This window comes from Penicillium taxi, assembly GCF_028828555.1.
Source record: "Penicillium taxi strain IBT 34144 chromosome Unknown utg000006l_segment0_segment0, whole genome shotgun sequence".
Taxonomy (NCBI): Eukaryota; Fungi; Ascomycota; class Eurotiomycetes; order Eurotiales; family Aspergillaceae; genus Penicillium; species Penicillium taxi.
Window position 1 is genome coordinate 182,423 of NW_026643208.1, and position 25,467 is coordinate 207,889.

At 46.5% G+C, this 25,467-nt stretch overlaps 10 protein-coding genes across 10 annotated transcripts; 7 read left to right on the plus strand and 3 right to left on the minus strand.

The window, feature by feature from the left end:
- Positions 1-1,326: 1,326 nt before the first annotated feature.
- Positions 1,327-3,146, plus strand: N7495_009201 (putative choline sulfatase; the record flags this gene model as incomplete). The annotated part of the gene is made up of 2 exons (XM_057211852.1): positions 1,327-1,737; positions 1,797-3,146. 2 exons carry the CDS (start codon positions 1,327-1,329, stop codon positions 3,144-3,146), a joined length of 1,761 nt encoding a protein of 586 aa, XP_057058715.1.
- A 561-nt stretch (positions 3,147-3,707) lies between these two features.
- Positions 3,708-7,130, minus strand: N7495_009202 (MBL fold metallo-hydrolase; the record flags this gene model as incomplete). Its single annotated transcript, XM_057211853.1, has 7 exons — positions 3,708-4,762; positions 4,815-5,701; positions 5,925-6,337; positions 6,398-6,659; positions 6,707-6,837; positions 6,896-6,926; positions 6,973-7,130. 7 exons carry the CDS (start codon positions 7,128-7,130, stop codon positions 3,708-3,710), a joined length of 2,937 nt encoding a protein of 978 aa, XP_057058716.1.
- Positions 7,131-8,502: 1,372 nt separating this feature from the next.
- N7495_009203 (glutamate decarboxylase) lies at positions 8,503-10,135 on the plus strand (the record flags this gene model as incomplete). The annotated part of the gene is made up of 3 exons (XM_057211854.1): positions 8,503-8,723; positions 8,774-9,967; positions 10,024-10,135. 3 exons carry the CDS (start codon positions 8,503-8,505, stop codon positions 10,133-10,135), a joined length of 1,527 nt encoding a protein of 508 aa, XP_057058717.1.
- A 275-nt stretch (positions 10,136-10,410) lies between these two features.
- On the plus strand, positions 10,411-11,088 carry N7495_009204 (YdeI/OmpD-associated family protein; the record flags this gene model as incomplete). The annotated part of the gene is made up of 1 exon (XM_057211855.1): positions 10,411-11,088. The coding sequence occupies one exon, from the start codon at positions 10,411-10,413 to the stop codon at positions 11,086-11,088; it is 678 nt and encodes a 225-aa protein (XP_057058718.1).
- Positions 11,089-11,195: 107 nt separating this feature from the next.
- Positions 11,196-12,137, plus strand: N7495_009205 (uncharacterized protein; the record flags this gene model as incomplete). Its single annotated transcript, XM_057211856.1, has 1 exon — positions 11,196-12,137. The coding sequence occupies one exon, from the start codon at positions 11,196-11,198 to the stop codon at positions 12,135-12,137; it is 942 nt and encodes a 313-aa protein (XP_057058719.1).
- A 136-nt stretch (positions 12,138-12,273) lies between these two features.
- N7495_009206 (putative MFS transporter) lies at positions 12,274-14,218 on the minus strand (the record flags this gene model as incomplete). Its single annotated transcript, XM_057211857.1, has 6 exons — positions 12,274-12,588; positions 12,649-13,473; positions 13,532-13,685; positions 13,742-13,932; positions 13,989-14,141; positions 14,195-14,218. 6 exons carry the CDS (start codon positions 14,216-14,218, stop codon positions 12,274-12,276), a joined length of 1,662 nt encoding a protein of 553 aa, XP_057058720.1.
- A 1,255-nt stretch (positions 14,219-15,473) lies between these two features.
- Positions 15,474-17,887, minus strand: N7495_009207 (Zn(II)2Cys6 transcription factor domain-containing protein; the record flags this gene model as incomplete). Its single annotated transcript, XM_057211858.1, has 5 exons — positions 15,474-16,446; positions 16,495-16,959; positions 17,024-17,541; positions 17,615-17,782; positions 17,831-17,887. The coding sequence occupies 5 exons, from the start codon at positions 17,885-17,887 to the stop codon at positions 15,474-15,476; spliced, it is 2,181 nt and encodes a 726-aa protein (XP_057058721.1).
- An 890-nt stretch (positions 17,888-18,777) lies between these two features.
- N7495_009208 (PHD finger protein) lies at positions 18,778-19,170 on the plus strand (the record flags this gene model as incomplete). The annotated part of the gene is made up of 1 exon (XM_057211859.1): positions 18,778-19,170. One exon carries the CDS (start codon positions 18,778-18,780, stop codon positions 19,168-19,170), a length of 393 nt encoding a protein of 130 aa, XP_057058722.1.
- Positions 19,171-19,994: 824 nt separating this feature from the next.
- Positions 19,995-22,616, plus strand: N7495_009209 (glycoside hydrolase family 92 protein; the record flags this gene model as incomplete). Its single annotated transcript, XM_057211860.1, has 6 exons — positions 19,995-20,136; positions 20,190-20,222; positions 20,271-20,380; positions 20,430-21,250; positions 21,302-21,985; positions 22,037-22,616. The coding sequence occupies 6 exons, from the start codon at positions 19,995-19,997 to the stop codon at positions 22,614-22,616; spliced, it is 2,370 nt and encodes a 789-aa protein (XP_057058723.1).
- Positions 22,617-23,217: 601 nt separating this feature from the next.
- On the plus strand, positions 23,218-25,083 carry N7495_009210 (serine hydrolase domain-containing protein; the record flags this gene model as incomplete). Its single annotated transcript, XM_057211861.1, has 4 exons — positions 23,218-23,743; positions 23,804-23,926; positions 23,994-24,255; positions 24,309-25,083. 4 exons carry the CDS (start codon positions 23,218-23,220, stop codon positions 25,081-25,083), a joined length of 1,686 nt encoding a protein of 561 aa, XP_057058724.1.
- Positions 25,084-25,467: the final 384 nt, after the last annotated feature.

Sequence of the window (25,467 nt, forward strand, 5' to 3'; positions counted from 1 at the left end):
GGTGCGGAGTACACAAGTAGTACTATGTACTCCGAGGTCTGTGAGTATTCGAGCATGTGACCAGCTGAAAATGTAACGTGAAGGAAGTAATGGTTTGACACCATACTAGATTTGGTTAAACAGTCCCGCCATGTGCTCAAGTGGAGTCTGTTTAGCTTATGTGGGGTTAAGGAAAGATCATAGAGCCGCGCAAGCAACAATGACGAGGTCCCAGAAATGGATCATTCCAGAGTCGGTATATCGCTATGTAGGATGAATCGCTCATTAATAGATCGTATTACTCATCACATATTCACAACAGGTATCACATTTGATATTCGTATGTTTTCATCAAGAACTATTGGAAATTAACCTGATTGGATGTGATATTAAGAAAGTGGATCTGTATACTATGATTGGCTGAAGTCATAATGACACGATCGAGTGGAGACTTGAGTTCGTCGGGTCACAAATTCTATACTTGAGTCTTCTTCTTCTCTACAATTCAACATCTTCACTCCGGGTCGGGTGAAGTTGGTAAAATCACTCAAGATTATTTCATAGTTAATGAGACATGAGTTCAGTTGATAGTTCAATCCGAGTTCCGAGTGAGAATATGGGTTCAGGTCAGTGGAATTCTTACAGTGCCCCTGTAATTAAACGGTATTGGGTCCGTAACAAAGCCCATCCTGCAAGTAATTTTGATGTGGCAATTCCACTTCAATAGTTAGTACTGGTCGATAATTCGTTCACTTTGGTTAGCCCCTGATTTGATTTGATTTTTGAGTCGGACTATATATGGACTATCTAACTTGAGTTGGATACAAAGCCCTGTGACCTTATCAACTCAAAACTGGAAGTATTTCAAATGTCCATGGTTCTTCAAAAACATACATCGGTAAAATACAGTCCTCCGTAACAAAGATATTCTGGAACCTCCACATTGATCACACCATCGCACCCGCAGATTATACCATTTAAAACGATCCAACGTTTCTACGCTGTACGTCAGACCACCCCTGATCTCCATTGCATCAAGGACATTATATAGTATGGGGTGATGCCATGGGCGACGCGCTGTAATAGTTCTTTGGTCTTCTCTCCTTTACCACGCTTGTATTGAATACATTATCTTGACCTCTCGATATTTTACTATCTTTCACTATCTATTTGTAATTATATTCCTTCCCCACATACGGCTTCACCTTCATATATCGCCTCCTAAGTCTTGGTTCGGCTTTAATTTTTTTTTTCCCCTTCTCACACACCTGAAGGCCTTCCCCTCGTCCTCCTTCCCTTCTCCTTACCTTCTCCTTACCCTCTCAGCTCTATCGTATATGATTCATCATGGCTGAGAAGAAGCCCAACATCCTCTACATCATGGCTGACCAGATGGCGGCTCCCTTGTTGTCTCTGCATGATAAGGATTCCCCAATTAAGACACCCAACATTGACAATCTAGCACGTGAGGGCGTGGTCTTTGACTCGGCATACTGCAACGCACCGCTGTGTGCCCCTTCGCGATTTGTTATGGTTAGTGGCCAGCTGCCGTCTAAGATTGGCGCATACGATAATGCTTCCGATCTTCCCGCCGATACCCCGACTTATGCACACTATTTGCGCAATGAGGGTTACCACACTGCCTTAGCGGGTAAAATGCATTTCTGCGGCCCGGACCAGCTTCATGGTTATGAACAGCGTCTGACCAGTGATATTTACCCTGGAGATTACGGCTGGTCCGTCAATTGGGATGAACCTGTGAGTTGCGACCTCCTGAGATTTGTTCTACCAGATGCTAATATACTTTGCGCTTGTAGGAGGTTCGCCTTGACTATTACCACAATATGTCTTCGGTCATGGATGCAGGCCCCGTGGTACGAACCAACCAGCTGGACTTCGACGAGGAGGTTATCTACCGCTCGGAACAGTACCTCTACGACCACGTGCGCCATCGCGGAGACCAGCCTTTCTGCCTGACCGTCTCGATGACCCACCCCCACGATCCCTACGCGATGACCAAGGAATTCTGGGATATGTATGAAGACGTCGACATTCCGCTCCCCAAGAATGGAAAGATCCCTCAGGACCAGCTGGACCCTCATTCCCAGCGCATTCTCAAGTGCATTGACCTGTGGGGCAAGGAGATGCCCGATGATCGCATTCGCGCCGCTCGTCGCTCCTACTTTGCTGCTTGCACATACGTGGATACCAACATTGGCAAGCTTTTACGCGTGCTCAAGAACACCGGCTTGGATGAGAACACGATCATTGTCTTCACTGGTGATCATGGCGACATGCTCGGTGAGCGCGGATTGTGGTACAAGATGAGCTGGTACGAGAACTCCGCTCGTGTGCCTTTCCTTTTCCACTACCCCAAGAAGTTTGCCGCGAAGCGCGTGTCGGAAAACGTGTCAACCATGGACCTTCTTCCCACTTTTGCCGGTCTGGCTGGTGCGCCCATTGTCAAGGAACTGCCTCTCGACGGTGTTTCCCTCGTGCCGTATTTGACTGGTGAGGACGGTCTCCGCACTGATACAGTTTACGGCGAGTATATGGGAGAGGGCACTCAGGACCCTCTGGTGATGATTCGTCGTGGTCGCTGGAAGTTCATCTACTCGGCCATTGATCCGCCCATGCTGTACGATCTGACCACCGACCCAGAGGAGCTGAACAACTTGGTTGCCGGCCTTCCCATTCCCTCTACACAGTCCGGTGATAACCTGAATGTATCCGGCCTCCCGACCCCCGGCGAGACCCCCCGCGCTTCACCCGTCCCCAGACGCGCAGCCGAAAGATCTGCCGCATACCCTTTCCCCTCGCCCACTCCCCCGCGCAGCCCAAGCCCTTCCAAATACGGTTCTGCTCTCCCCGAGACAACCGAACCGGCCAAACTACTGGCCTTCTTCCTAGAAGAAACCCACTCGCGCTGGAACCTGGAGGCGATCCGTCAAGATGTTCTCCGCTCTCAACGCCGCCGTCGCCTTGTGTACTCCGCTTTGATCAAGGGAACACCCACAATGTGGGACCACGAGCCCCGCGTAGACCCAAGCAAGCAGTACGTGCGCAACCAAGGCCGCGGAGTCCTCGACGACATCGAGTTCATTTCACGCTGGCCCCGTGTCCTGTCCGCCGCAGCACACGCACAAGGCATTTCCACATCCACATAAACGTGGGAAAAAGTACAAAATTTACGTCTAAAAGTATCTTGATTCTGGATTCTGGATTCTTGATTCTTGATTCTTGATTTTTTGATTCTTCATGCCTTTACGTTGCATTTTGAGCTCATGGTATTTCCTTCAATTTCACGTCCATATCATCTCAGGAGGGTTCATTCTATTGTCATTATTATTATCAGCGAGGCGCTATACCCGGGAAATCCCTTTCGTTTGAACTTTCACTTCATATTCTTTCCATTTACCCTGACTTTTTGCATCTGCTGGACATTTGGACACATTTTGGACATTTGAATCCCAGGGATTGCCTTTTTTGGATTTGCCATTCTCAGTAGTCCCGAGGTCGCACAGTCAAATAAATTGGTGAAAAATGATAGCAATAAAGATCTAAGTTCCAAAAAGAAGTCCATACTGCGTATCAGATCCATGGATAACAATATAATAAAATCCTAAAAAAAGTATGTACTGAACGCCACTGTAGTTGGCCAATGCCTGCATGTGCTAGTACTACGTTTTATTCCCATTCAACCAAGCCATTATAGCTTATTCCACCATTCACTCCACCAGCCAAACTGGCGATTTCACCAATACAGTAGTCGGTCCCTTGCCATGCACCTCAACAGTAGGGAAAGATGCAAAGCGAATACGAGCCAGCTCGGAAGAATCCACCTTTTCCTCTGCATGTCCAGCCGGACGACTGGGTTCAGCACTAGTCTTGCGGCCCATCAAAGCTCCAAAGACTGATTTCTTCTTCGGCTCTCGTGGGGTTGTAGATACGTCAACGGGGTTTGATGGGGGTGATGGGGTGTCATTCTCTCCAGCTGACGCCTCTTCGGATTCCTCGATCGGTGGAGGTGGGGGGTGACTCAAGGGTGGAAGTTGACTTTCCACCTTCATGCTCGACTCGTTGAATAGGATGTTGGTTGCAGGGTACTCGACACAAACGTCTCGAGCCTCTAATGGGATCTTCTCGATGATATTGACGGTGTTCGTTATGATCATACCCACACCAGGCTCAAGTCCTGGCAGGCCTGACTCGTGTAGATGGGCAGTCAAGAACGACGCAAGTTGGCCTGTCAGCTGCTCGACCAGCTCTATGCGATGGTCCTGGGCAGAAGGGGTTGTAAGGATCTCACCTAGCCCGTCGAACGTGGTACGGCGCCAGTTGGAAAGGCGGGCGATGAGATTCTCGCGATCTTCGTCTGTGGCCGAGCGGACCTGCTGTCGTCGCAGGTTCATTTCAATACTTTTCAGCTGCAAGCTGAGGTTTTGATCCAGTCCGGGGTGAAAGTGGCGTTGAAAGACCTCCTCCACTAACCACCGACTAATCACAGCCCGACCTATTGCCGTCATCTCTTTAGTGCCAACAGCCACGGCGTCGTCGGAAACAAGACTACGTAGCCAGGAGGGAACCACACGCCAGTCTTTCCGTACCGAGAACGCAAGGTCTTTAATAGCGCCATCTAGTCGCTGGAAGCGGTTGGCATACTCGTTATCATCTAGTACTGTGCGGGACACAGCCATACGCTGGTGCGCTACTGTATTTTGAAGATGCTGCACCTGGGCCTCCTTCTCGAAATAGTAGCGCTTGACCTTGGAATATTTGGCTTCTGTGAAGAGATTTGTTAGTACGGAGAACTAAACGAAGACATATGGACATACGAAGTTCCTCGTGTTTCTGAACTAAAGCCCGGACGTCAATCGTACTATCCAGTGGGTCCTCGCGTATCCGATTACTAGTGGGTGTATGGCGTCCATCCGTAGTTTCTTGGGCAGAACTCCTACCGCTTCTGCCTGAGTCCTGGTGTGCTCGATCGGTTGGGCCTGGTGGTTTTTCTGGCGATGCCTGCATGTCGGGGGTTTGCGGGGGAAGCGGTGAAAGAGGAGGTTCAGGCTGACGGGAATTCACGTCCTGAACTTCGTTGAATAGGGACTGTGCTGAAGTTGAGTTGCGTTTGTATTGCTCTGCAAACGTGAAGCTCAAGTCTGTGAAAGAGCGTTGGATAGACTGCGGCGGTCTGGGGAGTTGGCCCTGATGTGGTGGGGGTGGTGCGGGGGTTGGTTGGTGCTGTTGCTGTTGCTGTTGCTGCTGTTGCTGCTGATGCTGCGACTGCGACTGTGACTGCTGCGACTGAGACTGTTGCGACCGGTTGGAAGCAGGATGCGTTTGATCTGAAACTTGCTGGAAGGGACGGTGATGCTCTTGATAGGTCGAGGACAAGCGCGGTGTACCCTGATCTTCGGAGGTGTTCGGCGCTTGCTCCTCCAAATTTTGAGTAAACCACGGTGAGCCTGGTTGCGAGATAGGCTGAGAAATCTGCCGGTTTTTGACAGAGACACTGCGCTCGAGTATACCAGATGAAGGTCGCGTAAACAAACTCCTTTTAGGACGACGATAGTGAGATTCACTAGTGCCCGTATTGACGGTCGGTCGGTCGCGTTGGCTGTTGTTGCTGCCCCGCGGTTCGGCAAGATCGTTACTCGGAATGGACCGAGTGGACTTGGATTTCCCGTGAAACAGCGACATGGCGAATATATTAATACTCTTACTGCGATGAAAACAGAAGGAAGAGCAAAGGCCTGGTGGTGGAGATCCTAGCAAACAATGATTGGGCGTTCTATATATAGGGAATGTAAGCTGAGAAGTTCCTTTTTCACAGAATGGGGGCTCAAACTACAAGACTGTACTAGGCTGTATGTGGTTTAGAAGGAGAAATACATTTGAGATAGTCAAAAACTACCTAGGTATGTCCTACTTCTGTCAATTTATACACCTTGAAATGGTGTACATCCCCTCGCTCGAGAAACAAAGTGTGGTTTTCAAACTTATTAGCGTCAACAAGCCGTCGGAAATCTTCAAGCGGACTGGCAAATATGTCATAATCGTCATAATGAATGGGTATTGTTATGTCGGGCTTCACCAGCTTCATCAGCTCAATACCTTCTTCCGCATTCATCGTTATCATCACCGTAAGGGGATCCATCGATGGAGATGGGATCATGACGCCGCCTAGATGGGCTAGCATAAGGTCAATTACCTCTCCTTCATATCTCTGTGCGATCTCCTGAAGCTCATCCACAAACAGAGTGTCTCCTGTTATGTAAATTCGGTAACCACACTCAAAGTAGCTGGTGTCAGACGTTCCATATCCAAACTCGAGCATCCAGCCGTTAGTTGGAGGAATCTGTGCTAGGTTAGTACTGAACAGACCGTCATCCTAGACTGTCATCCTGGCTCAACTAACAGTTTGGGCTAATGCATTCAAACTCTCTATGACTGGATTTGATGGGATATGCTTGCCCGGCATTCCTATAACACGCAGTCGTGGCTGTCTGGTTCTCATTGTACCTTCTATATCAACCATGATATGATCAAATGGATTCAACGCGTGAACTCGTTTGAAAGGGTTAGGATGCTTCGAGGTCAGGTATGTTTTACCCTGTGGATTCGTGATGATGGGGATATCCCGCCGGAGGGAGGCTTTTGTCTTTTCATCAAAGTGGTCCCTATTGCAATCAGATTTTGGTTTACCTTACTACTCTGCAATGCATACCCGTGGTAGTGAGACAAGAGTATGATGTCAATGCGTGGCAGCTCTCTCAGATCAATGGCTGGGTTGGTGAGCCGAGTACTCGATATACCAGGGCTCAGACGTGCATGGTCACCAGAAATGCGAAAATCAGGCTAGAACACTAACAGTTAGAGCAGTGGGTCTACACTTATTAACCCTGAAAGTGCTCACATCTGTCATCAATCGGATTCCAGCCCATTCTCTACATTTGTTAGCTCTGGACACTTTGGAGACAAGAAGATGCAAACATGATGGTTGTTGCAGAGCCCACGTAGAATAGGGATGCATTCTCACCACCGGGATCAGACGGATGGAGTATGATTTGCTTGGGTGGAGGGAGCTTCTCGGGTGCAACTGCTCCAGTCGGGCACCGGTTACCCTGGGGGTTGATGCAAATGGGTAGCATTGTACCCAGGAATAACAGAAAAAAATTGCGGATCAGATGGGCTTTTGATATTCTGAGAACATTACCCTGGATACTACCCAGTCTCCTAGGTACGTATACATGACCATGAAAGTGACGTCGAGATTACTCAAATTGGATTCAAATACGATGAAGATTAGAAAAAGTCGGAACCTTTCTAACATAACAGAACCCAGAAGCCCGAAAACGTTTCAGGGTTGAAATTAGCCTTGGAAAATTTGAGAAAATCTGGTTATATCGAAAATCCAGAGTTCGATGCTGGCGTCCTCCCATTGGACCACGATAGGAGATTTACATGCTAATTAATAGTATTGCTAAGTGGAATTGGTCCAATTGGAGCCTTGGAAGCTTCCATGAGTACCTTGACGCCTTGACATGTGGACCCTACTATTATTAGTTTGTAACTGCTCATGAAGTTAGGCTATACTATTGGATAAGGACATCTAATTCTCGATTTTGCCCTGTCATAGATCTTGTAAGTCATAGTATTTTCATACCTCTCAACATGAGTGTTGTTTGTCGATTGACTGCCATGTGATAAATTCAAAGAAGTTCCTCATTGTAAAATTTCAATGAGCCCGGTATGTTCGGAGACCCTGGAAGTCTCGGCAAGACAAACGCTTGCTGGATAACATGGCATCTGGTTTTTGGAGGCTTAGCTGAAGCTCGATTGGTTTGAGTGGACGTTAATCGAAACTAGCCAGCGCATAGGTAGTTTGTTGGAAGTTGGCAAGCCCCGCTAGGTATTTCCATCGAGGTGGTATGAGGCTGGAGACTAAGGGAGTACAAACTTTGGAGTTCAATAATGTCTGCTAATTACTTTCCTACGTAAGCGATCTCGGGAATAAACCGATACACGTGCAGCTCAACTTAAAATGTGTCCTTAGCATTGCCATGTTCAGAGTATCAAGGTTCTTCTAACCGAATACTCAGTGAAACATTTGGTAACTTTTAGTAGTTGGACCCACGGAAGACGTGGCAAGATCCAGATCGAGGCCAAGCTTTCACCAAGCTTTGATAGACATCCCCTTGCTTGGTGATACCGTACACTAGATATTACCATTATTTTATTTTATCTATTTATCTTTTTATCTTTTTATCGTTTTATCGTTTTATCGTTTTATTATATTGTAGGAATTGTATAATTGTACACTATAGCCGATAAAAAAAAGAATCAAATTAAGTTAAAAGAACTGGCCAGAATCAAGTCGCCAGGGCAGATACTTGAAACTACGTCATTCTGCCCCGCTTGTCTTTCTTTCTTTCCTATTTAGTTCTACTTCTTCCCCTCTTCTCTCTTCCAACTTGTTTGTTATTTCCCCTGTTTTTTGCTCTTGTTTATTCCTTCGCAACCATGGTTCATCTCACTGCTGTCAAGACCGACGACCAGATCACAAAGCGGAAGGTGGATTCCATCCCCGCTCTTGTTGATACTGATTCCACCAATGTCTATGGCTCCCACTTTGCTGTCGACCACATGGACCAACATGAGATGCCTGAAAATGAGATGCCACGAGAGATTGCTGCTCGCTTGATTCGAGATGAGCTAAGCCTCGACGGCAACCCCAAACTGAAGTAGGCATCTAATTGGCTTATCTGAAAGTACACAGCTAACAACCTCACAGTTTGGCTAGTTTCGTCACTACCTACATGGAGAAGGAAGTTGAGGAGATCATGACTGAATCCTTTAGCAAGAACTTCATCGACTATGAAGAGTACCCCCATTCTGCCGAGATTCAGAACCGTTGCGTGAACATGATTGCTCGTCTTTTCAACTGCCCAACTGAAGAAGGTTCTGACGGTGCCGTGGGTACCTCCACCATTGGTTCCAGTGAGGCTATCATGCTCGGTGTCCTCGCCATGAAGAAGCGCTGGCAAAACAAGCGCAAGGCCGAGGGTAAGGACTACTTCCATCCCAACATTGTCATGAACAGTGCTGTCCAGGTCTGCTGGGAGAAGGCCGCTCGCTACTTTGATGTCGAGGAGCGATACGTCTACTGTACCGATAAGCGCTTCGTCATCGACCCTAAGGATGCTGTCGACCTTGTTGATGAAAACACAATTGGTATCTGTGCTATCTTGGGTACTACATACACTGGCGAGTACGAGGATGTCAAGGCCATCAACGATCTCCTTGTTGAGCGAAAGATTGACTGCCCTATCCACGTCGACGCTGCTTCAGGAGGCTTCGTCGTACCCTTCACTCAGCCCGATCTCGAGTGGGATTTCCGCCTCGAAAAAGTCATTTCGATCAACGTCTCCGGTCACAAATACGGTCTTGTCTACCCCGGAGTCGGCTGGGTGCTGTGGAGAAGCCCTGAGTACTTGCCTAAGGAGCTGGTGTTCAACATTAACTACCTTGGAGCTGACCAAGCCAGTTTCACCCTGAACTTCTCCAAGGGTGCTTCCCACGTCATTGGTCAATACTACCAGTTGATTAGACTCGGGAAGCGTGGATTCAAGAGCATCATGACCAATCTCACTCGCGTCTCTGATTATTTGAGCTCCCAGCTTGAAGAGAGGGGCATGGTTATCTTGAGCGAGACCAAGGGCAAGGGATTGCCTCTCGTCGCATTCTGCCTGCCCGATAACAAGGATCGCGTTTACGATGAGTTCGCCCTGGCCCACCAGCTCCGTGAGCGTGGCTGGGTTGTTCCTGCCTACACCATGGCACCTCACAGCGAGAAACTTAAGCTCTTGCGTATTGTAGTCCGGGCTGACTTCAGCATGAGCCGAGCCGATCAGCTGTTGGCCGATTTCAACCTTGCTCTGCAGACTCTTGACGAGATGGACCAGGTCATGGTTGCCAAGTACAAGACGTAAGTTCTGAATATAAATTCTATCATCATCGACACTGCTAACAATATATCAATAGACACATGGCTAATCATCGCAGTCACCCTCGTCACCAAAATACCCATCACGCCTACAAGAAGGACGATCACTCATTGCAGGGCAAGACTGGCAAGTCCCATGGCGTGTGCTAGGTAATTAATTACGATGTCACGATTTAAAACTTTCTCTAGTTTATGCTATCCTCATGAATGAACTTGAATTGGATTGAGATACGTTTAGTCAACTAATAGATTTTCCGCTCTTTCTATTCCGTATATACAGTTCATTCTTTTGACTTTCTTCGCTTATCTAACATCTTTCCTTAGTCGACCTTAACTATGAATCAACACTTTCAATGCTCAATGTATCTACTTTCCATCTCAAACATCCAAAATTCAGCCACATAGTTGGATTTCTTAATTTCATAATGTCTACCAAACCACCTCCGACAGACCTTCCAATCTACTCCTTCCGCACGGCAAGGGACCTCGAGGGCTTTCTCGAGCGCGAGCACTCCATAGCCCCAGGTTTCTACCTCAAGCTAGCCAAAAAGGCCTCTGGAATTAAATCTGTATCATCCTCCGAGGCCGTAGAAATAGCACTATGCTTCGGATGGATCGACGGGCGCGCGAACGGATTTGACGAGAACTGGTGGCTAGTGCGATACACACCTCGCCGAGCAAAGAGCATCTGGTCACAAAAGAACGTCAATATTATCAGCCAGTTAGTAGAGCAGAATCGAATGCGCCCGATGGGCCTAGCTGCTATGGATGCCGCAAAGGCTGATGGACGCTGGGACCGTGCCTATGCTGGACCGGCCACTATCACGGTTCCCGATGATTTTGCTACTGCATTAGCAGAGGTACCTACTGCCTTTTCTTTTTTTGAAGCGCTGAATAAAAGCGATAGGTATTCGGTGTTGTGGCGGGTTCAGACTGCCTCGCCTACAGCGCGAGCAAAGAGGATTGAGACATTAGTTCAGACGCTTGCGGAAAGTAAGCGACCGAGTGAGATGTCTGCGTCATCAAATAAGCGCAAGAAGGATCCAGATGAGAGAATTGTACCACAAGGAAGAAAACTTAGAGCAAGGAAGAAGAAAAGCTGATCGAGGGCTATCCTGGCAGAATAATACACCGCCTGCAGCGCGTTTTAGTTTCTATTGCGTAGTTAGTGAAGAAGATTAACTCGACACCATCCTCAACGCCCTTCATTATGAACACTGCAATTCAGAACTCTCTATCTGATGTAGAGTCCAAGCTCAATGCACTCCTAACAGAACTCCTCACCTCCCCCGCCGCGGCGGTAGCACCAGCATGCGCGCTCGCCCTCCTCCAAGCAGACGACAATCTCTCCACCACAATTAAGTTGCTGCGAACGCACCAAGAGAACTATGCCAAAATCCTCCAGCTCCGAAAAGAAGCCGAACAACTAGACGACCGCGTGAAAGGAATTGTCCTTGAAATTGAAGCCTTTGACAAAGAGATCAAAACAGCTTGCGGCGACGATGAAGAGAGTGACAGTGACGCGGAGTCTGAATACGACGAGGAGACCGGTGACAAAAAGCCCGCTACACTAAGGGAAATCGACTATGCCTTGCTTTTGGACTTTGCACGACGCATCAGCAAGTACAACCACGAAGCTGCGGCCGATGCTGCGAACGGTGCTGCGAATGGTGCTCCGACACAGACACAGATAAAACTGTCACAACAGGTACCTGATAATGACGTGAAGATGACAGATAATGGGGAAGCTGCAGAGGGTGCAGAGCCTGTGTCATCAGTGACGAAAGGCGCGACACAGTGGCTAGATGACTCGGCAAATATCACGCGCGAGGTGTACATGATGCCATATCCGACCGAAGAACGGATTCGCATGGGATTGATGGGCCAAGCGCAACTAGTTGCTGGTGAAGACCTGGACAAGGAGGTTGATCGACTGCTACGGGAAGCAGAGGGCCTTGGAGCCGCAGAGCCTCCTGCTCCCGCACCGACGGTGAATACTATACAAGACGAGTCTGCAAAGGCTGCTGCCCAGGCTGGGTCTATGGCCACTACAAAGCCAAGTGCACCTGCACCAGCGCCAGAACAGTCAAAGCCTAAGCCGAAAGCTACCTTGGACCTTGATCTCTACGATCCGGATGACGATGACTTTTAAACGGCTTTACTGAGATTGATTTTTTCATTGTTTTTTCCATTTTTTTTCCATTCATTTATATTCATAAGATACCCAATTTACACTCCATATACATATTCACAAGTACGTCACAGTTGACAATTCATAAACACCAGACTTACATCTTATGCACGGATGACTTGGCCGTCCACCCTCTGAACTTCTTTCCATAGAAGTAGAGTGGAATCGCAAATAGGCACCAGAGGGTTGTCAAGGACATGTTCAGCATGATAGGATCGACAAAACCGCTCTTTATAATCCATGGCGTAATGAACTCGCTGAAACCATAGCCCCAGAGATTTTTGTTGACAGTAATAGCGACGAAGATTGAACCAGCGACAGGCTTGTAGCTATCGACAGCATAAGTACTGGTGATAGCTGGCAAGGCAGAGACTTGAATTCCGATAGCAGTGTATCCGATGATGACAATTATCTAGGAGATGATTAGTAACAGTTCTGAATGCAGTAGTGATGTAAAAAAAAAAAAACTCACCTTCCAGTCCCATTTGTACTTGTAGCCGAAGGCAACGACCATGTTGCCAATGATCATAATCACCACATAGATAGCCATAGCTGACAAACGCATCTCCGGCTCTCGAACACCCCCATTCCGTCGAGTGGCTCTCATAGAAATCCAGTCGGAGAGGGGGCCGTTTGTGGCCAGTCCAATAAGTGATCCGATGAAAATGGCAAAGTTGAAGAAACCGATAGTCTGACTGTCGAAGTTATACGGAGGCGCAGTAAAAGCTTGACTCTGAGTAAGATTCAGAGTCAAGAAGCAACTAGCCGACCAAGATACAACGAACGCGCTGAACTCGACAATAGGAAACGTCAGGAGCTTCCAGGGTGTGATGAAAGCGATAGCAATAGTCTTCAAATTATTATCAGACTGTTGCCACAGCTTAAACTGCTGTTTGGACGGCGTTCCATGTCCAGTTATACTCTGCACGAGCTCTTCATCCACGACACTCTTAACGACGCTCTCATCCTGCGATATCTTGCCCGCCTTCTCTTTCTCAAGAGGATTGGCCATAGAGTTCTGGTATTCTTGCACATCAATCTCTTGCGCGTCAATCTCATCAGGATGAGCGCGGTGCCATTTAGTCTCGGGGAAGAAAAAGATCTGTAGAAGCAATGTCACGCCTAGGATGCCAACATTCAGCCAGAAGAAGCTGCGCCAGCCAGTGTGTTCGGCCATTGGACCGGCAATGATAGGGCCGACCATCAGGGAGCCGAAGTATGCGGTAAAGTACATTGTGTTGTAAGCGCCACGATCATGGAGGAAGATGATGTCTGCGATGATCTCGGGCTGGGATGTCTATACAAGAGTCAGCATCATATCCGTGGACCGAATGATTTGGAAGAGTGATTCATACCTCTGCTGGTCCTGCACCGAGTCCATTTAAGATACAGGCTCCCATGTAGCTACCGTATGAGGTTGCGAGGGCACGCCAGATATTACTAGCGAGGCAGATAATAGTAGAGAAGATAAGGACAGGTCGTCGACCAAAAGCAGTTTGGAGGGGAATCCTGTTTTTCCTTCTTTTAGCGATGTAATGGTATGAGGAAAAAGAAGTTGAGCTTACCAGAGGAAATTACTGAATCCCAATATCAAGATACAGACACCAGCGAACCGCACAACACCAGCAATGTCCGTATTGAAAGCCTCGATTAATTGAGGAAACATAGGAGCGAGTGCTAGAGGGCCAAAACCCTGCGTGAAAGAAGTGGCAGTAGCGATAGCCATAGTAGTGAATTTCCAGCCTCGGCTCCAATTCTGGAGATTGATTAGCATACCTCCGTTTAATTTTCTTGGCGAATATAAATACATACCAAGGGATCATGCGGATCTTGTGATGGCTGTGGTACTAGCACTCGGTGAGACTTATTCGAGGACTTCACGAAGTGATGTGTGCCTGTATCGGTCATGATCTCTGTTCCTGGGTAGATGACTGTCCCCAGTTCGGCCTCAATCTGATGAAGCGTCTATAGAGATGTTAGATACAAGATTGAGATAAAAAGATATAAGGAGCACTCACGCTTTCATCGTAGTTCATCTCCATGATATAGGGTGAGCGACAGGCTCTAGTATGTAGTAAAGTGTGAAGCAAGCATAGCAAGTATAGCAAGTATAGCAAGAGATAAATCCCTAAAAAATGTCATGATGGCTCCCTCTTATAGTGGACAGTACCAAGTCACATGATGGCTGCCCATGTGAATAAGTGGAAGCGAGATAAGAAGAGAAAGTTCGGAAAAGGGCCAGACACTTGAAGTGGCGGATCTCTTTCGGGTCTTTTCATCCGAAGCAACCAGTAGGAAGAAGGAGAATGAGGTTTAGTTTAATAAATCGAAGGGTCGAATTACTAACATTTACTAAATGTACTCAAGAACGCAGCTTCCCCAGATTCTGAACCCCGGATTTTCTTCCCGAGTTTCTATTAATCCCGGTGAATGATTGCAATTATCGATCGCTTAGCATCGTATAAGCGGCGGTAATCAGCGGCGGCATTTAAACGCCCGCCGCTAACGCTGTTTATAGGCTAGTGTAAACCTTAAAAATCCTTAAGATAACAGCCCAGCTGCCCCTACGTCGTAAGTTATGGAGTTTTGAGAGAAACTAAAATTCAAAAGATGTCTCACTTCACTTTCAAGACTGCCTGAGATGGTGGGACCCTACTGATATCGTCCTGGTTTAAGCATAGAAGAATTTGAATGCGTTTTCTCTAGTCGGATTTCCCTGAAACTTGCCCTTTAGCCATATGATCAAATACGATGCTAACCACGGTACCTGCTTAAATATCAGTATAAGGTAGAAATGGACCTATTAAATTGCTACCTTCTGGCGCCACTGAAAGCTAATCTTTCCGCTACTTTTATAATACCGCTTATAAACGGGATATTTTTACCATGTAATAAAAATTAAGATAAAACTTAGTAAAAAAGGTAAAATCAATTTCATTAACTAAATATTAACTACTGTGTAAAGATACCCCGAAAAAACAGGCTTAGAAGTTTTTAGAACGGAACGTCCTCAATTTATATTAATGATATGATAACTGCTATTAAATTTATCTGCTCAAAGATCTCCAGAAGTGCGTCTCATGTCCATGCTCTGTAGGATATTTCATTGTCCACCAGAAGATACTAACTGTAATGAATGGCCATTGGATAGAACTATAGGATAGAATAGGCACTAGTTTCGGGACGGATCAAAAGTGGCAATCTAACAACCCCACGGGGTCAGAACGTCGTATTTGAGTATAACATTGACAATAAAAGTCATAAACACAGAATCCAGTATGTATAGAATAGCTAAAATCATAATTCCCGCCCAGTCCACGAAGTCTGGAGGGTTTGAATCGCATGTTCAGTATTCCAGCCCAAATCAGCCTCAACTCCCCTCAAGAGATCAACAATAATCTGATGCTCCTCAGCTCCCTCCAAACACTGACCCGCAGCAACTAAAAGCGGAATCATATTTGCCCGCACTTCACCCTGCGGTCTTCCAAGAGCAATGCCGCATATTTCCCGACAGCGGTATTCGACTTCCTTTGTTACTTCCCGATAACCCTGCAACCGGTCAAATGCAGTACTAGGCGCACCGACTACATCTGAAGGTCGGTTTAACAACAGTGCCACTCGTCCAAAATGATAATGTTGCATGGTGGCGGCACAGGTCGCCAAAGTGTAGTATATCTCGGGAAATGGCAGCTGGCTCCCTTCGGCTGGTTTGGAGAGATCCCTGGGATGCTCCAGCCTCACACACGGGCGGAAGACCTCTGGAACAGCCTCAAACCAGGTTTGAAACTCAAATGATAGACCTAGCCAGGTGTTGGGGTCAGGGACGGATGAGGGGCTGGATGCCATGGGGGCTGTGCCGGATTCTTGGTTGGTCCCATTCTGATTGGTTGGAGTGGATCCAGTCCATTGGGCAATCTGGGTTTGCTTGGAGTGGGATAGGAGATTAATGACTTTGGTGACAAGCCACGCCAGACCGTTGGACGCCTGATCTTCCGGTGGGGAATGGATAAATGCCCCAGAGGCAGAATTGATCAATCCTGTATTATTGATGTGCACTTTTCCCTGTCCGTCAATTTCGATGCCTGCAGCCCGCCATAAATCTATATCAGCCGGGTTGAGATGTGTGTTGGATCGATTAAAGTAGGAGCCGAGATAGTCCTGCCGAACAAAGTTCCAGAAAGACGCTCGGATGCCATGAGAGAAGAACACTGATTCTGTCTGACTCATTTTTAATAATGAGTTGAAAAGGGTATGGATTCCAGAAATATGTCTATATCTGTCAGTAAAGTTCCTGTATAAGGTATCGAGCTGAACTTACGTGTGCCATTGATTTCCTTTTGAATCAAGGAGTCTGTACAAGCTCAAAATAGTAACAGTTGATAACATATCTTCAATCTCACGCAGAAATGAATTATCGTTGGATCCCAACCCTTGAGTAGAGTGAGCTCTCAGCCACCGATTGACCACTTCAATTGAAGAATCTAGAACAGTTGATGTAGAAACATTATTATACCCGCCGGACATAGAGCTGTTCAAGTCTGAGACGGCCATGTAGTAGTAATTTGCAGCCTTGAGGAACCAATCGACTTGGTCTGCTCCAGGGTAGATCTCTGTAGTCGCAGGACTTGTGAACATTCCGCCACTTGCGTGTGATTTGGCTCCTTTCACTCGACCTAGCTGTTTTGCCGCTATAGAGGCTATGGCATATTTGAGTGAATTGCAATTGATAGCTCTGATTGGAACATGAACGGAAAAGTATTTCCCAGAATCAGATAAATCCAGCCTATATATCCATGGATGTCAGTGGATGAACAGTCAATTCCCTGCAAGGTTGCCTTCAAACATACCATGGCCCTACAATCTCTGTATAATGACGGCCGAGGAATGCATATTCATGTTCGGTCCCGGTCATGAGCTCTGAGAAAATGTCTTGAAATTCTTCATGCTCACTTCGCTGGGATGGACTTTCAGTAGAGAGTAGTCCGTGATAATCGGGTCGGCCAGTAGAACCTGGCCTAGGTATGTTTTCAGGACCTGTTGACAGACGCGTGATACTTGGTGAAATGGGGCTGTTAATGGTGCCTTTTGATAAAAGACTACCCTCAAATGCTGATAAATGATTCAACCTTGGAAAAGGACGAGTCCCCGGAGTCTCGGGAATCGCAAATTTGGTATGTGTGACCATATCTGACTGACCTAAAGGATTGTTCCCGTCAGGTCGTTGAAGATTACTCTGTGGGTCAGGTCTGGCTTCTTCCATCTGGAAAGGCGGTTCTATTTTCCCTTGATTGGAAAGATCCATGGGCTGATTTTCATGACTTTCTAGAGGTTGATTTTGCGCCGGATAAGACACAGGTTCTGTGTCCTATACTAGAGTGTCAATGTTCATTCCGCATATAAGTTTGAATGTTTAATTTCAATATTGGACTTAAACTCACTCTACCAGTCTTGTTCGTAGTGTCTGGCTTCGGCTGAGGTTCTTGATATGGAGCAAATCGGCGTCTCACGGTGGCGCCTTGATCAATAAATTTGCGAGTTTGCACATAGCCAGGGCATTCAACACCTGTGCTGATGCATCGCTGACAGTGAGGCCGAGTCTCATCACACTGCAAACGTTGATATCAAATCTTATCATATTTGAAGGATGCACTAACTTTGAGATGTCTCTTTTTACACCGGTCGCAAGCCTTATTGGAAGGAACTCCTGGCATTGTAGAAAATTCAATCAGAATCTAAGAATGATTTTATGAAGGTTCAAACACAGAAATGGTAAGCCTTCTTCACATTGTCTGAACTTAGCCGCAATAACCAGATGAAACTCTTCAAGGGGTCAATTTTATTATCTAATCCGGGACTTGCCTCCCGAGTTCGGTGAATTGTGATTCGCTGAGAGAGGATCACCGCCCCGGCAAAATATGGGGTTCGGCCCCGGTCTTTTCATTATCTTTGAATCCTTTTTCATTTTAAGACCCTCATTCCCTTTTCATATTTCTTAAGATGTTACGTGACAACAGCCAGGGGAATCTGAATTCTTTAAGGTCATCTATTGAATCGGACTTTTATCCTTCTCGCATCCAGAAACGGCCTTATCGTCCACTTTCGAGAAAGAGGTCAACTCTACCAGATGCTGAGCAAAGTCGCATCTATCATGAATGGATCTGTATGTGCGATAAGATGAAGACTTAGCCACTTGGACCGTCTTAAATCTTCCATTTCGTCCCTTTAAAGACGGATAGTCGGTCAGAACTGATGCCCTTTAGATACTGGAAAACCTCGTAATATTGTTTGCTCGGAGTGCTATCTTCCCGAGAATTTAATTGGCTGTGAAACGTGTTGTAGATCCTACCACGTCCAATGCCTTGATACAGAGGTGCAAATTCCTAATGGAAGTTTTTATTGTCTGTCGTGCAGGGAAAAGACGTGGGATCGAGCACCACCTCCAGTTCCAGTCTCATCATCTTCAACAAACCCCTCGCATGAGAGCACGCCACATGGTACTAGTAGCTCATTCCCGATAGTGAGATCATCAGCTGGAAGTACTCCTGCCAGTAACCATGATTCTCCATTAAATTCCATGCCCCCTACTGCTGGAGTTCCAAATATGTCCGCATTTCCATCGGAAATGTTCACCGGCGCGTTTGAACACGGCTCCTCATCACAGGACTTGCCACCCGTTCCCAATATGTATCCGCATGTTCTAGCCTATTTGTCGCAGACAGATGCTGCGACTACTCAATTGACTCACCAACCGGAGTTCCGCCATCAGCTCGACACAATGTTGAAAGAAGTAGAAGCTCATCGACACAAGATGGCCACGTTTCTGGAAGAATTCTCCCGCGTACAAACGGAGAATATGCATCTGCGAACATATCTTAACTCTCAATTACCATCGAGACTAATTGATTCCGGTCCATCAAATTTCTCTGCTCTCCAAGCGCCATCATCAGATACGACTGGAAAGTCTTGGGACAGCATTGTGTTGGATCTTATCTAAGTCTGGATCTTGTTTACAGCTTTTTTTCCCCGGAGTTCAGGGGCATATATCCCATACATATCATGACATTTTTTTGAATAGCAGCCTGTCGAGATAAATTAGCAAGGTTACAGTTTAATCTACATTTCTCAGTTTCCAATCTCCCAAGATCTGCTGGTAGCCGCCCGACACCAATGGAGTATAATTTCTCCTGTATCACCACTTCAAGCTTTGCTACTCCTCAATATGAAGTCTCGAGTCACAAAATAAAGAAGGTTACATGTGACGAGGGCCAAGTATTCAGGTACTGCCCTTTCTCCACAATACACACGAGTAATCCCACGAATCTTTCCCCGCAGCTTCCGTATCCCCGCAGCTCGGATTAATCAGTCCGTCAATCTTGCCTCAAGTTATAATGACCCACATCTTGATCAGCGCTATGGTGTTCGGCTGTTTAAACGGGTTTCTCATAGTCGATTTTATCCTACAAATGTTTATATCCCTTGCATTGCTGCTACCAGTAATATGTCTGAGCGGCAAATTATTCCACTAGTGCAAGACGAAGTAGCTTGCAAGATGTCGCATCAAACATGCTGGGAAAACGTGAATCGGAGAATATCTGATACTTAGATTCTGGCTCCTACATTAAGATTTAGTATATCACCTTAGATCCTTCCTAAAAAGGGGTCTGTGTGTCGGTCGAGGGCCATCGGAATGTTTCCCCGCAGATTTTCCTTTATAAATAAGGGATAAGGAGCTCCTCATTCTTCAATGTGTTCGTTTTGAAGTCGTTGGTTTGTTGTCTTCGTGTTGAGACTGCGACATTGTTTATTTATTGGTTCTAAATGCGCTCACAACGCCTACTACATTGCACAGAGGCTCTTACTGCCATTACGGCGGTATTTTATGGCTCTGCTTTTGCTACCCATGTAGACACATTTGATGTGCTGGACTACGTCGATCCTTTGATCGGCACTGCGAACGGAGGTGCTGTTGAATCTATGTCGGACTTGACTTGTTGTCTAACAAAACTTTTATAGGACATGTCTTTGCTGGTGCCACACTGCCATTTGGTGAGCGCCTTTCAATACTTTCTAAGATGAGATGCTGACAGCAAACAGGCATGGTAAAGGCAGTGGCCGATACCAGAGGCGAGAATCAGGCTGGGTTCGCGTACGATACTTCCCTAGTCACAGGGTTTTCGCATATGCATGACTCTGGCACTGGCGGTGTATGTGATCATTCAATTTAAAAGACAATTCTCTAATGACGCCCTGCAGTCTCCATCTCTGGGAAATTTCCCTATATTTGCCCATCCTGCATGTCCTGGTGATGATATCAACCAATGCAAATGGCAGCAGTCAGACCGGGCTACACCTTGGATAAGTGACTCTCCAGAGGCTCGTCCGGGCTACTTTGGCATAAAATTGGAAAATGGTGTTCGTGCTGAAATGACAACTACAAACAGATCGGCCTTGTACAGATTTACATTTAATAATTCTTCCGCCGATTCGCTGAGCCCGGTGATCCTAGTGGATATCACGGACTTAACCCAGTCCCGAACCAAGGGAGCTGCTGTCGTCGACTCAAATACGGGGAGACTGAGTGGAAATGGTACTTTCAACCCCAGCTTCGGCATTGGGTCTTATGACCTCAACTTTTGCGTCGATTTCAAGGGAGTCGTACTCCGAGATTCAGGTGTTTGGTCGAAGAACCAAGCCAATTTTAGCAGTGATGTTGTTAGTGTCGATGGGTCAAATTCGGCCGCATCACTCTCTTCTGGAACCTTTGCACGATTCCATTCTCCCGAGAACAATACTGTATTAGCTCGTGTCGGTGTGAGCTTCATAAGTGTTAGCCAAGCATGTGAGAATGCAGAGAAGGAACAGCCGGACTTTGACTTTGATGGCACAGTTACTGCAGCTGAGAAGGCTTGGAGAGAGAAACTTAACGTTATCTCTGTGGACTCTGATGGTGTCTCGACTGACTTGCAAACAACTTTCTGGAGCGGAGCATACCGGGCCTTGATTAGCCCTCAGGACTATACGGGCGAAAATCCTCTCTGGAAGAGCGACGAACCGTACTATGACAGCTACTACTGGTAACGAAACCAGATAGGTTGATTCATTACACGGGCTAACACTATCTCTAGCATTTGGGACTCCTACCGCAGTATCCATCCATTGTTGACACTGTTAGATCCCCTATCTCAGTCTCTTATGGTGCGGAGTCTTGTTGACATCTACCGCCATGAAGGCTACTTGCCAGACTGCCGAATGTCACTATGTAAGGGCTACACCCAAGGAGGCTCCAATGCAGATGTCGTCATTGCAGATGCCTACCTCAAAAAAGTCACTGATATCGACTGGGCTACAGCCTACGAAGCTGTTGTGAAAGATGCTGAAGTTGAGCCTCACAATTGGGACGTTGAAGGTCGAGGTGGTCTCCGCAGTTGGAAAAGCCTTGGGTATATTCCAACTGACGACTACGACCCAGATGGAAGGGGAACCCACACGCGCAGCATATCCAGAACGGTGGAGTATGCTTACAATGATTTTTGCATTGCTGAGATGGCACTGGGAATGGGAAACCATGACGACTATACTAAATACGCGAAGCGCTCTGAGAACTGGGCAAGTATGTTCAAGGCAGATCAGACGTCAAGTATCCAGGGAACCGATACCAATTTTACGGGATTTTTGCAGCCTCGCTATACAAACGGGTCTTGGGGTTATCAAGATCCCTCCTTTTGTAGCCCGCTGTTGAACTTCACTTCTTGCTATCTCAACTCAAATGGCCACGAGACGTATGAGGGAAGCGCTTGGCTGTATACCTTGTATGTGTGCCTACTTTGAACTTGCTTATACGCCTTACTAAAAATCATTAGTTACGCCCCACACGACATGGGTGGCTTGATCAAAACCCTCGGTGGTCCTGAGCTATTCACATCCCGGCTTACATTTCTTCATGAGTCTGGCCTACTATACGTCGGCGATGAGCAGGCATTTCTGACCGTGTATCAATTCCACTATTCAGGACGTCCCGCTCTATCCGCCAAGTACAATCACTTTTACATCCCGTCTCAGTTCAACACAACCATTGCAGGGATCGCCGGAAATGACGATAGTGGTGCGATGGGATCATTCGTTGTTCTGAGTATGATGGGACTTTGGCCAGTGCCAGGTCAGAATGTATATCTGATCACCCCGCCATATTTTAAGACAATCAGTATTCTAAACAGTCCCACGGGCAATGTTGCAACAATCCGAAATGTCAACTTCGACCCCAGCTACAAGGCGATTTACATTCAGAGCGCCAAGTTGAATGGTGAGACGTGGACCAAAAATTGGATCACTCATGACTTCTTCACGGAGGGTGGTGTTCTGGAGCTAGAGTTGGGAGAAGAGGAGAGTGAATGGGGGACTCATGTGGAGGACTTGCCTCCTAGTATGAGTGATTACCAATGATCATCCGAGATTTCAAGGTTGCCTAGTGCTCATTTTCAAGTCCGTATTTCCGAAAAAGTTTCGACTAGTCACTGCATTCTGGACCCCTGTATCTACTAGGTACCCATATGTATCAGAATCGTGGAAAGTTTCAAGTCAGGTCCCGAGATCGGTATACTCCCGAGGTGAGAGCCATATTTTCGGTGTAAAAGTGGACATCGAATTTAGCTGTGAATGAGCCCGAGCTTTATAAATTCGTAAAAGTAATAAAAGACAGTTAATAGAAGTGAGTAAATTTCAATTGAAATTAGGGTTAAACCCGCTAATCAACAGAGCCATGCTCCTTCAAAGATCCGATAACTCTAATTGATACTTTCAGATTGCTATAATTTCATACAACTGTTTAACTGAAGCCATTTTATCCCAGCAATTAAGTATTTTTTTGTTTCCAAAACTGTTTAAAACGAAAGAACCCGTGTGTGTGTGCTAGGAAAAATGGCAGCGTGTTTCACATAAAAACTATCTCAAACCGATGAACTCTGCGCATTTTCGTCTCATAAACCGAGGTTCTACTATGCATCCATGGATTTTGAAAAAGTTGAACAGTTTGACTTGGAAAAATATGCGCTCATTAACTTTAATTCCACTCATTGCAGTTGCAGCTCAAGCAGCTCAGCCTGCATACTGTCCACTCCTCGGGTCCTTCTTTCCACCTCCAGAGTCAATATCAAGTAACGCTGAATTCGTGGCCGCTCTAGACAGCATCTCACTAGAATTGACATCAGCCAACTTGACAAACTCAGTCTCTTTCCAGATATTTTCCGGGAGCGATCATTTCTCAGCCTACAAATACTCGCATACTTCCTCAGTTACAAAACAGGCTTCTCATGGCGTCAATGAAGTGGACGAAGATACTGTATTCCGCATTGGCAGTGGATCAAAGTTATGGACAATGTTATTACTCATGATCGAGACTCAGGGCCATATCTTGAACGAACGTGTTATCAACTATGTGCCCCATCTACGGGCTGCGTCGAGGCATCTTTGTCGAAATGCTACAATGCAGGCTGATCAAGCAGATTTCTTACGATGGGACGAAGTGACCGTTGGGGAGCTTGCCAGTCATCTATCTGGCGTTGCAAGAGATTGTAGGATTCGAGCCATCTGAATTGCTTTTTCTGAAGAAATCGATACTAATTACCCTATAGATGGCTTTACTGACATGTCCACTCAAATCTCGACGCAACAGAAGCTTGAAGAACTAGGGTTTCCTGCATTGGAAAGCTCTCAGATTCCACCCTGTGGTGGTTTCGGCGCCTGTGATAAAGACTGTGTGTACCATTCGTATTTGAATCTATGGCTCCCCTTTTTTAAACTCATCACTGACATGGATTTCAGCATTCTTTAACGGCATTCTAAAAGCCCATCCTCTTGCACCTACCTCCTCAACCCCAATCTATTCCAACGCAGGCTTTGTGATAATAGGATACATTCTGGAGCATATTACTGGAAAATCATACGAGAGACTGCTAGAAGAAATCCTTATCGGACCACTAAACTTGACTCGTTCGAGCTACGGCAAGCCCGACGACAAGTACGGCGTTATACCTGGAGATTTGACGTCAACCTATTGGAATTACAATACCGGGGCGGAGACACCGTAAGTCCATACCATTTTTGACTGCTCTTATTCATAATCTCATCCATTTCCAGAGCAGGTGGTATTTACTCCTCTGCGAAAGACATGGCTACTTTTGGCCGCGCCATTCTAAATCACACACTGCTGCCTCCAACTGTTACCAGAAGATGGATGAAACCCATGACACATACCGGCACTCTTGATCAGTCTGTTGGACAGCCATGGGAGATTTTCTCTCTATCGACTCCTCGTGTCTTTGATCTTTACACAAAGGCTGGAGATATAGGAAGCTATTCCAGCATGCTGGCCTTGTCCCCGGACTACAACGTCGGATTTGTGGTTCTAGCAGCTGGCACAGACACATCGAACACAGTCAACAAAGTATCCGATCACATAACCGACAAACTCATTCCTGCCTTGGAAATAGCTGCAAAGAGCCAAGCGGAGGACATGTTCACTGGGTCATACCACTCAGACAATGATAACTCCACCATTACCATAACCACAGACAGTGGTCCTGGTTTGAAAGTTTCAAGCTGGATTTATAATTCCCATGATATGCTCCAAGCGATCGCAGCTCTAGATTCGGCTGATGCAGAGTCTATCAGCGTCCGACTCTATCCCACCGGTCTCAAGAACCCGGGACAGTCTGGCTTCCGGGCTATTATCCAATCTCTGACTACTGAAACTGGTGGTCCTTTTTCTAAAGCTTGTATGCGATGGGCTGCAGTGGACTCAATTGTTTATGGAAATATTGGTTTGGATGATTTCCTCTTCGATCTGAACCAGAATGGTGAAGTGGTCAGTTTGTCGCCACGAGCATTTCGCCAGTTCCTTCCGAAGCTGTGAACTTGACTTGGAATTGACCTTGGAGGAGGTTTCAGTTGTTTCCATCTCTTTAGGAAGCATAATAACATTGATTAGACCCTCTTTTCTGCCTGAGAGGGTCACCCAGGTATACAAAGTGTGTGTTTACCTACTTAGCTACTGAGAAGACATAGGAATATGTGAGTAATTTACTGTGATAGATTCAATGTTTTGATTATATTTTTCATTCGCAGAGTATAGTTCTACCTTATATCACGATAAAAGAGCAGGAAATCTTCCAATATTCACAACAAGTCCGCATCCAAGACAATTAAAAGGCTAGAAAATCACGTGTGTTCATATCTCAGATCGAGAGGGATATCATAAGTAAAGAAATGGGCAACAGAAACAAAGCGGGCAGAACGG